Genomic DNA, 16,192 nt, shown 5'->3' with positions numbered 1-16,192 from the left:
TTGCCTAGGATCATGACACTTCATAAGTACATTGCTCATGACTCGCAGATGACCCCTATTGATTTTCAGGTCACTAGGTCAAAGGTTAAGGTCACAGTGACAAAAAAACGTATTCACACAATGGCTGCCACTACAACGGACAGCCCATATGGGGGGCATGCATGTTTTACAAACAGCCCTTGTTATTACCGACTTACAATTTCTCAAACACTATCGAAGCTTTCAACTTCGAAGTCTATGCACTTGTAGAATATCAACACCTTTATCTACTGACAACAGAAGACAACTATTCACCATTTTGTAAGAGTTATTCCCCTTTTCCGAATTCAATTTCTCAATCATTAAAAGCTTTCAACTTGAAATTCAACACTCTTGTAGAATGATTATGTGATGACCTTCTTCTATTCACATGAGGAAACTATTCCTCTTTTTGGATTTGAAACTTAGTCTTTGTCAAGCACTTGTATTCCAACGTCCTGCACCCGTTGGCAGTGCTCTTGTGAACACGTGATACTGCTTGTCCAGAGTATAAATGAGAAGCTTGACATCCGATTAACACTTCAGTTAAAGAAACCTAGCCTTACTTATGAATCTTCCTCTTCATCTCTTGAAAATGTTTGGCTGTTAAATACAACCATAAATCTAATATGTAATTTAAACGTGTTCATACATACATTGTTTTTATGCCCCAAAGGCAGGCATATGGTTTCTGAACTGTCTGTCCGAAAAATTATACTTTTGCCAAAACTTCCATACTACAGAATAATTTTTTCACTTGATATTTGTACACAACTCTTCTTTGATCAACACCTTCCCACGGACATATTTCTTGATGACATTGGCCCTTGAACTCAAAAGTCAAAGCACCCAATAACTTAACATTCACCATAACTTTGTGGTTCATGATTCGATTTACTTTATTTTTGTCCATAACTCCCCTTTGGACAAGACCTTCCCACTGACCTATTTTATGATGACCTTGACCATTGAATGACCTTAGCTTAAAGGTCGAAGTGTTTAAAACTAGATAGACATATTAAGCACGAGTAACATATTAAACCTTCAACTTCATAACATCAGCATACATGTACTCTGTATCTGGCAGCAAAATAGCGTGGATCCGTTTTCATTTACATGTACCTCAGTTTAGTCACTACACTTCTTTCCAAGCATGCATGGAGAAAACCTACCTTTTCCCTTCTTGTAGGCACTACATTATATGGTCGTAGTCTAATATTAAAATAATATTAATAATAATATGGACTATGTCGTTTCATTAGTTGTAGAATTTTTTTTCAAAGATATATCTTATGTGAGGAAAAAAGGCAATATTTACAATATACAATATACACATAACACAAACATTATATGACCGGCTTATAATGATAAATATACTGTATATATCACATATATTGATGAAATAAATATTTAATGTACAACATTTATGAGAGTTAATAGGTCAAATTAAGAATTATATGGCATTTTCTTATTATGCCTGTTTTATAATTTTATTTTACCCTACGTTATTATTATGGTTTAAGTAGAATCATTGCAAGAAAACTACAATTCACAAAATGAATATGGGAACAAATAAAAAGATACAAATATTTTGAATATTTACAAAACACATACTACAGGTTTTAAATAAGGAAAATTGTTGTACGGGAAACCAAGAAAAAAACACAACAGCAACAACACTTAGACAATTACAGTTTTGAAGATTTGTAAAGCTCTGCTTTTTTAATATCAGTATTTACGTATATTATTATACGGTATGAGTGTTCCAAATTTACAATATTTACATATTAATTACCTACAATACGTTAACACATTTTAAATATTTTTGTTGACGTTGTTACGAAATTAAGTACACTATGTCCATTTTTGTTACAATGTATACATTGTATGTCAGAGTAGGTAGTGTGGAGTCTAAATCTTATGACTATTAACATGAGGTATCGTTTTGCCAATATATTATTGTCGTATTTCCGTTATTTGAACGGTTTCCGATGCACGTTTATTTTTTTAATTTTGTGAGGATGGTTCACCGTCGTAGGTAGTGAGCTGCAATGGATTCAATCCTTAACAGTTTGATCTTTCAAGCGAATTTCGTTCCAACCTAACACGAAAACAAAAATATTATGTTGATACAGAACCAGCAATAAAAACATGGCATGTGTTTTTTTTATGCTGACCTATGAGTACATATAAGTAGTTGGTCATATTTAAAAATTAGATCGCTGCATGCGAGTAAACAACTAAATGTAACTACCTCAATACATGTTTCACACGTCATTCTGTTCTACATAAACGTTTGGAAAGAATACAGATAAAAATATCATTGAACAAAAAATAGTTTGCATGTACAATTAATTATTTTAAAAGATGGAGTAAATATTTCTGATTACAATTTAACAATAAATGTTTCATTTGTGTGTTAGACAGAAGTCGCATAGAATAAACATGTAAACACAAAGTCTAAAATAAAATGTATACGCAGTGTTAAAGCGTTCACAATATGTAGTAATATAATTATTGAATGAAATATAGCAATTGATTATTCCGAAGCGACTTTTATTTCCTTACCGCCGTAACCCAACATTGACGCTTAAACAACTGAGCTATGTGAGCTGCTGGTTTCACGCACACTACATTTTTACACATCCGGGAGAGTTAAACTGTAGTTACAAATTTTCCGAACGGGTTTAAAACATTATGTTTTATAATTAAATTGCCTCATCATACATTTCGATATTTTCAAACAGAAGCTTCATTTAACATATTATTCTTTCACAGTTAAAGCTTAAACCAAAACATTTATATGCCTTTTTGGAAGCATTAATTAAATGTGTACCTTATTTAACAAATTAATTCGACATTTGGCCTCGTATTCGGTATTTTTCTGCCCTGGACCCTGCTTTTTCCGACACTTTGACATCATCGTAGATTGTGTCCCTTATACCGTCATTTTCCGGTTTGTCGTAATTTTTCTCTTGTCGTTCGGTCATTTGAAACTGTGTTTCAACTGGAACGGCATTATCAGCAATTCGACCAATAACATAAGAAGACCTTTCTGTTGACATGAAGCTAGGTCCCGCCAAGGCCGTGTACGGATGTTTTTCTGTCATCTGTGGATAAATTCAAAAGAATTATGGGTAAAATGAAACTCCATAGGCGCCACTAAGAGAACAAGTTTGTTCACCCATTAGGCAGTTAATAATCGTACAACTAAGAGCAGTAACAAAAACAAACCACTACACATACATTGACAACAACTTGGTACGATGGCTTTGACAGAGCAATTGAATCAGTTGAGGCTGAACACCGGTTTCAAGTTATACAGATCTCAAAATTAGTTACACCTGTATATTTGTAAGTCTAAATTGATTGCTTTTCGAGTTGTAAAACATTGCTGTATCTGTAATATTATGATTAATTTAACTGCCGTTTTAAGCAGCGATCTAACCATACGTTAATCGAGAACCGTAATAAGATGAAACACTGCTTTGAATTACGAGCGAATGCATTTATCATTACTATCGGTAAACCCGGTTAACGGGCGGAATATTTTCAATATATTTAGTTATAATGTACATTTGTAAATAAAAGAAAGATCAGATCAACTTGTGGTGGCAAGTTCTGTCTTACTTAGTTAAATATCAACTTCAGTTATGCGTGAAATTTGCTGTTCAAATATTGAAGAACACAAGTTCTGAACTAAACTGTGTTTGTAGCATAGGTACATTCTTACTTACCAAAGCCAACCAACTAGAAGCATCTCAACAAACCTGAAGTGAGGTGTACGGTGTTACCTCACGTTCTGTTATATCGTCGGGAATAACATCATAATGGTGATCGTGATCTTCTGCAAACAGAAAAAAATCTACCACGATGGTTTTTGAATGCCTTAAAAGGGTTACAACACGTCATACATGTTAATACGTTTGGTTTATTTTAAAAACAGTGTGAATTCAGTTAGTTTTATTTACTTCTATGTAAGAGATATATATATATATATATATATATATATATATATATATATATATATATATATATATATATATATATATATATATATATATATATATATATATATGGAATATTATAAAAGAACTAACCCTGCGGAACATTCGATGGCAGTACAAGTTCGTTCCTGAAAAGAAACTTGGAAGTCACCAATATATTATTAACTGCATATTACTATTAATAACGTTGCTTTCAATTCAAGTAAACCATTTTTTATCAGACTTATGTAATTAAAAGTTTACACATTACCAAAAAGGAATATTTCTAATACGTATAATACGCATAAACTTACTGCTGAACGGTAGTTCGAGTGTTGTTCCCTGTATTTGGAGAAAAACATGTGTCGTTACAAGACCAAACGAAATAACATACATAGTTTGAAAATCATTGAATATATTGATTATAAGGATTAATTGTTATGAAAAAGTATATTTGTAAAATACAATAGTTACTCCAATGAAATCATATTTTTGGTAGCATGTATTTATAACATATTTTTAGTAAAAGATCTGCATAAAAACAAGTATGAAACGTTCCTAACCATGTTTTCTCTTGAGGCACAAACAAGCGATTATGACTATAAGTACAACCAGACATGAGCCAATAGTTGTTGATATCCATATAATAATGGACGATGTATTCGCCTCTTCTTCGGCTATAACATAAATATGTTAACGTAATGGATATGTCAATATCGAATACATTATTCGATATATATGATATTTAATGCACAGCGAATAAAATTGTGTGAAAGGCGAACTTTTCATTCCTCTTGTACTGGGATTGCTTTCATATCTATGTTACAGATAATTTAACAATTTACTTAAGTGTCAACACCAAAAATACGTCATATAATAATCATATACGTTCCAAATGGACATTCTGGTTGACAGGATCGTGTTTTCGATAGAACGTAATAAAGGATATTGATGTCTGATTTCTATAAACAACTACATTTGTTAATAGTAATGATGTGCCGTCCGTTGCATGGCCAGTATTAAATCCATCGGCGTTATATGAACAGTTTTTGAAGAGTTCAACTGGACCGTGTTACATGCAAAATCTTTTAATTTGTTTACTATAAAAGATAATATAAATCAGGTATCCCCTTGGGAAAGACTTTTTCCCACCCAATGGATAAAATTTTAACAATCTTTATAGTTGAACACTAAAAATTGAATCTATTAGCAATGCGGTTTCACAAAATATTGTTTTTAAGTTTAATTATTAAAATATCTTTTTTTTTTGCTCCGGTGATCTACATATCTAGCGGACCAGAACGATTTTAATTTATGTGAAAGAATCTAATCTTATCATTATCCGGTGAAGTTTTGTTCAAATCTGCTCATCGGTTAAAGATCAAATGTCGATGAAAGAAAAAGTAAACGGACGCCCACATGCACGCACGCACTTGTGTAGGACGGATATTACAATATCTTTAAATCAAACCATAAGCACATTATTTGTTAAAAGAAGCAACGATGTATGAAAGGACATTTTCTGAATGATTATTCATTTTATATTGACATTATGCATAAACTTTATCATTTATATACCTAATAAGTGTACACAACACCAAATTAAAATGGCATGTTCATTTTATATTTGGACATTTGACCAAAATAAATAAAAATACAAATTATACTGAATGTGGTTCTTATTTGCTGAAAACTGTTTTAACATGGATTGATTTATTAATTATATAATTTGTTATTGGGATATAGCGTAAGGGGATGGAGGAGGTATGAATGACTAAATCCGCACAAAGCGATTTAACGGTATTTACTTTTAGGCTCGCTGGTTGAATCGTTATAAAAGAACGGGGTATTTGCTGCTGATGATGTTACGTGTGTGCTAGATGAAGTCGGATCGTAGTTTGGCGGACTCGACTGTTGTCCCTTGTACTGTATAGCGTCATGAACAGTTGCTGAAAGGGTGAACGAACATTGTTCGATGAATTAAAACCTTAAATGTAGTTTGATTACATATACATCGCACACTTAGGGAAGGTTGAGTAATCAAACTGTCTTGTCGTTAACAATGTTATTATACACAAGTTGTGTCTAAGTAGATAGGAATGTTTTATGACAGAAATCTTGGAAATATGTAAGCAATAATCTTTCTTCATGCCGACAATTACTTAAGCAGTTTTATCAAGTGTAGCAAACTGATCGAAAACTTAACGTGGAAAAACAAACACATGTTCAAGGTAATCACACAATAAATATCATAATTGGTTAGTGTAAACAAACAAAGTTTTACGCCTTTCAATAAAATTATCATTTTTAAAGTTTACAATAAACAAAAAATCGAACGCGAAATAGCATAAGAAAGTATTAACCATACCAGTTGCAATAGAGTTTTAATTAAGGAACCAAAATAAAATCGATGCATCGTTCTCCTTACAGCACTTTGTCCATCTGATGTAAGACTATGAATTGCTGCGCTTTAGTATATATGAGCCCTATACTTGTTGCATTCATCAAAATCATAATCATAATAAACCTGATTATAATAATTAAAAAAAACTATCAATACCATAATCATTGCATTCATCATTTCAATCACCATTGCCAAAATCATAGTCTTAATTACGAACACAACAATTTTAAAACGGCGTGTATCAACCGATTAACAAAGATCAATAGATCATAAAGAGTTATTTCTTATTACCATTTGCACAGATGGATGGATATTTGTTGGTACAGTTGTCTTTTTGCAAATCGCGAAATTCTAATAGCACAAAACAATGCGCAGTCAGGACTTCAGCTAAGAATAACAAAAGAATGCAAAAAACGATAAAATGAGAAGTGTTTTTTATCTAAACATATCGAGTAGCAAGTATTTGAAATATTTCTCGGGGATCACCATTTTGCCAGCCTACCTAAAAAGAAATTGTATACAGATTGGAAAAAAATACAATAAGAATAATATTGAATTTAATAAGAAAGAATTCATTATATACGAAAAAGCTAAATGACACGAATTACTACGAACAACGTGACTAACATCGTTGTGATTATGGATTAGTATCGACCAATATCACAGGTGTGTTATCATTAAGATTTATAATGGAACATAACTGTTTAATAAGCAGAGCATTTGCAAATTAAAGATCTCAGTGACCGAGGGTAAGTGTGGGAGATTTTGCTAAAGAAGTTCGAATCCGGCTTGACGCATGCACGTTATTAAATGTGTTACGTATTGGTAAAGTGATAATTTTTATGCTTACATAAATGAATCAATCAATAGTTGTTGTTTTTACAAATATTGTGGACTGTTAACCTCAGAATTATTCCTTTATAGTGTATCGGTCCCATAATTTCACTTTGGAACACATATTATTTACTGTTTTTTACAAAACTGAAATATTCGAAATAGTCTAAAATAATCATTAAATCACGAAAACACATTTAATAACGTGCATGCGTAAAGCGCAATTCGAACTTCTTAAGCAAAATCGTCCACGTTTACCCTCGGTCACTGAGATCTTTGACCAATCTTAAGCTCCTTTGGTTTACTGAAAAGTCAAATGTTTAAAAATCAAGGAAGCTTAAGATTTGTTTAATACATGTATGCTGAAACATAATCAAATGTACTATTTTTTTAATTTCCGTCATTCAATTATCGTAAAATGACCATTGTTCTAATAAAAGAAATTTAATAACTCAAGGAAAAAAAAAAAACATATATTTTGTTGGTGGTTATGGTAAGGCAAAAATAAAGCCAAAGTGAACATTTTCTGATCACTGGTTACTCAAAGGCGTGAGATCCCTATTCATATTGCACATATAGTTTAACAGAATGTCTCCATATTTTGGAAAGTTACCGATACCAATGTGGTGTAGAAGAAAAAAACAAACATATGCATGTTGGTGTGATTAACTAACGGAAAATCCATATGCGATCCACTGGGTTGATTCAAACCAACGACGTTCAGTGCTTTTCAACATGAGCTAAACGGTCAGCTGATGTATACCCACACTACATTTGAAACATTAATTACAATAATACTTACAGTGTAGAAATGGTCCGACGTCAACATCTTTTATCCAAAACGGCTTTTCAGTAAACACACTAAACATGTACAGGTTAGTGGTATTCACAAATGGCAAATCTAAAGGTGATCCATTGGTTTGAATCTGACAATAGTTGCGTCCTTCCTCAAACTGCATGACTCGGTAATATCCAACGAACGCTGCGCCTTCTTCGTACAGGAAAAAAATGTCAATATATTTCGCTAAAAACATTATTAGTCCGTTAAAACAAAATCACTTACATGTACAGAGGGGTTGCTTTTAAACAAATTAAACATATATATATATATAACATTAAAGATTCAATGAAAATAATGTCAATGAATTAAAATTGTACATTTTAATTTATACATAGATTTTGTATAAACAATTCGCTACTAGGAGTCGCTGTATACTGAACACGTGTCACATTGAACCAGACTATGGGCATTTAGGAATAAATGCGCTGAAAAGTAAATAACCAAAAATCATATAGCAAATTGAATAAAATAGGTTCCCTTGTTCTGTAATAATTATTTGAATAAATTGAATAGTATTCAATGTCATTTAATGCTAAATATACATCTAATCAAGCAGTGTTATGTACAATATCACTTACTGTCCACACAACGAACATAGGCGTTTTGATTTTTCGGAATTTTATTGAGTGCGTAGTGTCTGTCTGAAACGAAATTAATGACAACTCGTTTACTCGTACAAACATGAGTTCAATAATTAAATAATTAGGAAGGCGATTATGCCAAAAGGGGCGTTTTTTATGATTTGCAACTATATAACGGTGTCTTTTGCATTATATATTGTTATCGTATTAGCCCGGACTGAATTAAACAAAAAAGCCATACTTGCTTTACTTACAACAAATGCTGGAAATTTAACCAAGTGATCTACTTTTTTACCATATGATATGACTTTCATAATGTCAAGATTAACATTCTAAGCAAGTGTCACCAAGGCTGATTCACATATGTAGCCCTAGAGCGGTAATACGTTTATTTAAAGATTCGACCTGGTGGCCAATTGTTGAGACAAACGCCCGACCAAGTTTCAGTACACGTGAGTTATAAATTGTGCCTCTAGTGTGGTAAGAGTCTTTTTGTGTTAATATTTGACCTACTGATAACGTTTCCAGACAAAAAGGGACTATGATTCAATCTTGGGTTATATATCTTAAAGATTACCAGTAGGATTAATTTATATCATAATTGAGTCATGTATATAGCTCTAACATGTTTTTCTAATTTGACCTTAATACCGTTTTTGTAAGCACGTAACACTGGTTCAAACTCAGTTAAGATTAATTCAAGATAAACATTCTTCCCAAGGCGCATTCAGATTGATTTATAAACGAAGCCTCCATAGAGGTGACAATATTTTTATAACATTTTACCCGGTGGTCTAGTTTGCAGACAAATTTGACCAAGATTCTAACATGACCTAGATATTGTCTTAATAAACAGTTTAACCAAGTTTTATCAATATCGATCCAATAGTGTGGCCACTAGAGTGGTCACGAGCTAGGAGTTGGCTTCGCTAACCACACAGCGCACGACGACGGACGTCGCACATAGGGTGATCACCGTTATCACTTAGTGCTTCGGTAGGCTAAAATACACAACTAAAGTCTTAGAAAATACTTGAATATAGAAATTTAAAATGAATAAAGAAAATCATCACAAACATTAGGTATATACGACTGAATGAACAATGTGATTGGATTTTAAAGTGGTATACAAACTTGATTTGTGTTTTACTCTTTAGGCTTCAAGACAGTAAATTGAGGAAATATATACTTGCGCTTGCATCCCTGTAGGAAACTTGCACACAGGGAAAAGGATAAATCTACTAATTAAATTACAAACAAAACTCGATTTCTTGGATATCGACAAATCAATTTATATAATAATTATTTACATAATGAAGAGACGTGTCTTTTTAGTAAAAAAAATCGATTCACATAGAAGAGCAATCGTAACCAGTCCTCTAATGCATTTTTGAAGTTATGTGAACTGCACATAAAGAATCAACGCCTGCTAATTGTTTAGTTGTTTTGTAAGGAATGTTAGTCAAAGTTTATCCTAGAATTATAGGATCTGGCACGAGTTGTCATATCATACCATATTTTATTAAACGAGTTCAGGAATTAAGTAAGCAAGCGAGCGTTTGGCGAGCTTACTAAAGAATATCCTGGGAGGCCACGGGTTCGATCCCCACCGTGGGAGCGTTCTTTAGATCTCCCCCAAAGACACCGAGTACAGGTTCTAGGCCCAGGAAACGGACTCGAGAGCGTTTATATAAGCCTTAGGCTTTCGATGCAATCGAGCTAAAATAAATAAGTTTAAACTAAACTAATACCCTGGACGAATTTATAAAATATATACATGATAACACAACGAGTGTCAGATGTTTTTATCACATGCTTTTAAATGAGCAAATTAAATAAATATTTACGCAAACATAATGAACAATCCCCAATGATGTCTACATTTCGTGACGTAATTTGACGTGGCAACATCATTTCAGCAAAATAACAAAATGCAATTGGTCAATAAACAAAAATTAAGCCAATTGAAACGCTTAAAAAGTATATTACACGTGTGTAAGAAAAAAATATTTGTAATGGTTATATAACATATGAAACAGTGTATGGCATGTGATAAAGGTATATACGCATTTTGTAAGGTGTTAAACAATTATGCTAACAAATCTTATTGATCTCAATTTGTGTTGGGTATACCTAGTAGTCGCACTTCGAAGCCGTTGAGCCAAATGGGATATGTTATGTTGAGGCCAGACGTGTCACCATTAAACACATCCGCAGTGTTCAACATGGTCTGACCATTTGTCGACATTTTATGTATCCGTCATACCACGTGCTAGATGGGTTTCTCATAAAATCGGCATCTGAAATTGTTGTACATTATTACTTATATTATTTTTCTGACAAAACGTCGGAAGGACATATTTGTGTTGTGAACAGTCATTATTTGTGTCTGATTGTATGGCAAAATGTTACTGATACATTTTGGTTCTCCGAATATGGATTAATAAAGGGAAATTTGAAGTGAGGTGTCCAAGGTATGATTGTATCATAAATATTATAGAAACGTCTGAAAACTCATCAACGTATTTTGTGTATGGTAAAATAAGTTCACGCAAAACAAGTGTCCTAACAATTTAAGGGTGTCAAGACAACTTAATGGTTGCCAAATTGTAGGTGTTTGATGGGTGTGTAATGTAACATAACAATGAGGGCGCCTTTAAATATAAAAGGGTATCTTAAACGCATTTATGCTCGGTAAAAGAAACGGATGAACGAACGAAGGAACGAACAATTCATGCTATAGCTGTTTCCAATATATATATATATATCATTTTTTAGAAACTCTGTTTTTTTTAAATATTTCATATTATGATTTGTTTGCGTCAGCTTGCCTAGTAATTTGTCAATTAGCTTTTTCTTTTTTGTGTTCGTATGAGTAATATTAGTGGATTTTTCTAATAGTTCTGTATATTTCATAATCCTCCTGATATGACTGCATATTGAATCAATTTGAACAGCATACATTGAGCATTAACTCAAAATGTTGAGCTGTATATATTCAGACTGGCATGATTTGCTCTTCCAAATATTATTTTTATTTGTAAAATATGGCAACAAAGAACTAAAAAGTAAGCACAAAGTATGATTCGATTGAATCACATAAATTTGCTGTATATGATGGAAGAGTATCCTTCCTAAGGACATAACGCTAGTCAAAACAAAACAAATATACTCTGTTACTCCTTTGACATAAACACTTTCTGAACATTTGACATAAATTGGTAGTGGTCAGATTAAAACTATGAAGAAAAATCATTAGAAACTAAAACATAAAATAGATTAAGCAGAGAAAATAAGACAACTGTGGCTGGTCGTATTTTGATGTTTCCTGTTTGTTTGTGTTGTGTGTGGTGTTGTTGTTGTTTTGTGTCGTTGTTTTGTGTTGGTTCTTTCGTTTTCGGTAGGGCGTAGGGTTGAGTTTATGTTGTTGTTTTTGCTAAAGTGTTAACTGATCCCGAAATGAAAATTGGGTTACTGGAACCATACACATTTCTTTGCTTTGGCCTGCTTATACATACATCTTGAACTAGACTAGGAACCTTTCATATCCGCAGTAATTAGGTCCACAATAACGACCGTGTTCGGTCATTTCAGACATGTAGCGGAACAATTGATATCCTTGCATGTTTTTGGCAAATAACAATGAATGTAATTGCTTGTTTCGATTTGGAATTCAGTTATCATAGCCACACTATTCATAACAAAGCTTAATCAGAAGCAGTTTACGTACTAACGCCAGAACCTTCCTACTGCCCCACTTTGAAGAATAATGTGAGCAATGCCTACGAGCATTATGCGGTCGGCTGTAAGGATGGACCCCATTAAGTAAAGCTTAACGAATACTCCCGACACCGCATTTCGAATTGTATATCGAGCCCACACGTGTTGATGAATAATAAGCTACAATATACACCTATAGCAATATATAATCAAGGAATAAACTGCAAAATATTTCACTTTTAGTTTCATGTAATAGTATTTACACATTGTCACGAATGTATTTTTAAAATGGAATATGTGATATAAATTACAATCTAACATGATACTTATAAATTTGTGAAATGACAATAAATATACGTTTTTTATTTAATGTAAAACATACAATGTATATATGTACATGGTCAAGAACAAAGTTATATTATACAACAGTAGTAATGTCAAACATATAATACATGATATGCTAGTATTTACAGGCCTTTTTTTAATTTTTAGAGATATATGTTTTTTTATATAGTAATAAGAATAATAGATGAGTTGCGTAAGGTGGGATAGAAGACAACTGGACTGGGTTATGAGATTTTAATGTGCTTCCATTTTTGTTCAAAAATATTAAGTGTATCGTTGTTGAGGGCTATTTCTTTTTCGATTTGGATCTTTAGCTTTAAATAGTTTATAAAACAGTTAAAAGTGGGTATTAGTTTTTTGTTTTTCATGCTGAATATGAAAAATACTATTAGTATAATAATGTAGTTTACAGTGTTATTAATTTCTGGTATTGTGAAGGTATTTACACAGAACCTAATATTTAAGAGTGACAGTTTGACTTTTATTTGTTGTTTCTCAAGAAATGTTGCCAGTTGGTTCCATAGAGTTTGAATATGATTACACTCCCAGAAAAAGTGTTCTATTGTTTCAATGTGTTCGCAGCATATATTACATAAATTTGTGTTGGATAGGTTGCACTAAAAAAGATATTTAATTGTTGCTATTATTCTATGGATGTATTTATATTGAAAATTTATCAGTGTGCTATCGATAGTTGCTTTATATGGCATGATAAATATGTCTTTCCACTTATGTTCATGTTCTCGAAAAAGGTTTTGCCATTTATTTTGAGTTTTGGAGATTTCTACAGGTTTTTTTAATTTGTAACAGGTAAAATATTGTGTTTGTTTTGTTTGTTCTTGTAAGTATGTTTTCTACGAATGTTGTTTGAGAGCATGGTGTGTTATTCGTATTTGTTATAGATTTAATATGCATTGGTATGTTTTTGATTAATGTGTAGTACATCAGGAAATTACTTGAAGGTAATCCATATATGTAGCATATATTATCAAAAGAATAGAAGTCTTTAATTCTGTAATCGTATAATTGGTCGACATATTTAATGTTTTGTTCAAACCAATTTTTATAGAAAAAAGTCTTATTGTTTGAAGTTATGTCTTTATTGTTCCATAAAATTATTTTATTATTGGTTTGGATTTCTAGATTATGAGTAACATTACTCCATGCTGATAGAACATTAGATAGAAAAATGTTTTCGTTTTCAATTTCATGTAAAATACTATTGCTGATGTAACATTCAAAAATGAAGGAATCACCATTTTTTTTTTTAATTTTCTGGTAGAATAGTTTCAATTTACTCGTATTGGTATTATCTAAAGTATCTTTTTACCCAGCTGCATTTTATTGCATTCAAGAATGCGTCAATGTTCGTTAATTGGATACCTCAATTTTCTACGGATTGAATTAAGTGAGTTCGTTTAATTTTATCTTGTTTACCGCCCCATATGAAATCAAATATTGTCGATTTTATATCGTTAATAATATCATTTGGTGGATTTGGGAGAACTGTTAGTACATAGATTAATTTAGGAAGTGCAAACGTTTTTAATACTGTATTTTTTCCGATTAGTGAAAGTTTTCGGTGTTGCCATTGTTTTAAGCAGTTATGAAAATTCTGTAATTTAGGTAGTATGTTTTTTAGAAATGTATCATTTTTATTATTTGTAAATGTAATTCCTAACGCGGTAGCTTCATCTGATGTCCAATTAAATTTCATTTCTTTTTTATAATGGACATGACTTTGTTTTAATTAACCTACTCTTAGCACAGTACATTTACTTTTGTTTAGTTTAAGACCTGATGTTATTCCGAAAAGGGTTAACGACTCTATTAGGTTATGGAAAGACTCGTAATTGTCATTTAAGAAATAAGTTGCATCATCAGTAAATAGGGTCTGTTTGATTTCTTCGTTATTTTCTAGTGATATGCCATTGATGTGTGTATTTAATTGGATGTGATGTGATATATACTCGATGCAGATAATAAATAGTGATGATGAGAGTGGACACCCTTGTCGAACTCCTCGTTCAATGTTAAAGCTGTTAGAGAAGAAGCCATTGTTAGTAATTATACTATTTATGTCGGTATAGAACAGTTTAACCCATTTGATGAGACTTTCACCAAAGTTCATATTTTCTAAGTAGGCGAACATAAACGAATGATCAAGTGAATCCTTTTCAAAGTCTGCAAAGAATATCATCCCAGATTTATTTGAATTATTGAAATAGTTTATGCATTCTTGTATAAGACGGACGTTTTCACCAATGTAACGTCTTTTTTATTAAGCCGGATCTTGAAATGATTGATGGTAATACTTTTTTAATTCTGTTTATAAAAAAACTATAAATATACTAATAAACAAGTGCGAAAGTGAATACCGCAACAGAGAAAATGTTCAGTTTTTAATGAAAGTGACGTAACCATTAATTAGTATAATACATGTAAATAAATGATATCATGAGTAAAATCGGACCACCATTTTTCACAGGACATGTATTCAGCATGGAAACATGACAATACAAAGAAAATCGCATATTCTGAAAATAAATGCGTTCAAACAGGTGAAATAACATAATGGAATAACAAAACTGTTTAAAATATCGGTTAATTTATTGATAATCATCAATCCAAATCAATAAAACAATAAAGCGTGTGTAACGCTTTTAATCGATAACTAAGGTAACATTATAATTTCAAATTAAACACAAATGTAATGTTAGAATCGAAACGATTTTTGGAGCTTCAGTAAATAAAACATATATATATTTAATGAATCTACAATTATGTTTGAACAATAATACAATTGTACTTACCTAAAACTCCATTTATAAAAACCAGAAGCAATCCTGTATACATGACTTTACTTTTCGGTCGCAGGGCGGCAGACCCAAACTTCGAAACCCCGGGCATATTGTAGACAATGTCAATTCTTCTGTCACAATTATTTATTAGTTTTTTACTTCAGAATGTTTCTTAAATACGCTCGTAAGATTATATAGTTTCCTGGATAATTTTCTTACAATTGAAATTTTATCTTCCGTTTATAACGTGATCAAATAAGAACATCCGAAACGTTCATTGTTATTGCCGGAGTTAAGATTGGGCGTATGCACATGTTCTTTTGCAATATAATTGTTTATCGACACAGTCGCCCTTCCTTAAAAATTAGATAAGAGCCCTCATGTTTTCATACCGTGACGTCAGAATTCCACGAACGTTGTTTAGTTGACGTCATTAAAACTATCATTTCGAGTTTTTGTTATACTACAATAAACACATATTAGTACAGACTTTTTGATTTAGAAGATACTCTCTTTAAACAAAACAAAAAAACTATAAAAGCTGAAAGCGTCTTCCCTGATTAGCCTTTGTGGACTGCACAGATTAATATTGGACAACACTTTTCGCATAAACCTTAAGCCAAGTTTTCAAAGGAAGTGGCTTACCGATAGAAGCTCTCTTA

The 16,192-nt window shown here is 32.0% G+C and overlaps 1 protein-coding gene across 2 annotated transcripts; it reads right to left on the bottom strand.

Moving 5' to 3' along the window:
• Positions 1-1,322: 1,322 nt before the first annotated feature.
• Positions 1,323-15,667, bottom strand: LOC127843000 (uncharacterized). Of its 2 annotated transcripts, none has more exons than XM_052372824.1 (12): positions 15,543-15,667; positions 10,798-10,964; positions 8,662-8,724; positions 8,045-8,233; positions 6,700-6,795; positions 5,813-5,953; positions 4,568-4,681; positions 4,319-4,346; positions 4,119-4,153; positions 3,789-3,865; positions 2,855-3,128; positions 1,323-2,119 (listed from the first exon to the last, which is right to left on the bottom strand). In XM_052372824.1, exons 2-11 carry the CDS (start codon positions 10,910-10,912, stop codon positions 2,868-2,870), a joined length of 1,119 nt encoding a protein of 372 aa, XP_052228784.1. In that variant the 5' UTR covers positions 10,913-10,964; positions 15,543-15,667; the 3' UTR covers positions 1,323-2,119; positions 2,855-2,867. The 2 variants fall into 2 exon arrangements, with proteins under 2 accessions (XP_052228784.1, XP_052228785.1); XM_052372825.1 differs by having other exon boundaries at positions 3,813-3,865.
• Positions 15,668-16,192: the final 525 nt, after the last annotated feature.

Source organism: Dreissena polymorpha, chromosome 8 (genome assembly GCF_020536995.1).
Source record: "Dreissena polymorpha isolate Duluth1 chromosome 8, UMN_Dpol_1.0, whole genome shotgun sequence".
Classification (NCBI taxonomy): Eukaryota; Metazoa; Mollusca; class Bivalvia; order Myida; family Dreissenidae; genus Dreissena; species Dreissena polymorpha.
This window is presented reverse-complemented; position numbering and strand designations above follow the sequence as displayed.

Bases quoted from the DNA above. Each gene is read 5' to 3' on its own strand.
- LOC127843000 (XM_052372824.1), bottom strand. From the start codon at position 10,912: ATGTCGACAAATGGTCAGACCATGTTGAACACTGCGGATGTGTTTAAT. The intron at 8,234-8,661 runs GTAAGTGATATT...TCCTGTACGAAG, and splicing joins CTATGTTCGTTGTGTGGACA to AAGGCGCAGCGTTCGTTGGA. The intron at 3,866-4,118 runs GTTAGTTCTTTT...TTCTGTTTGCAG, and splicing joins GCCATCGAATGTTCCGCAGG to AAGATCACGATCACCATTAT.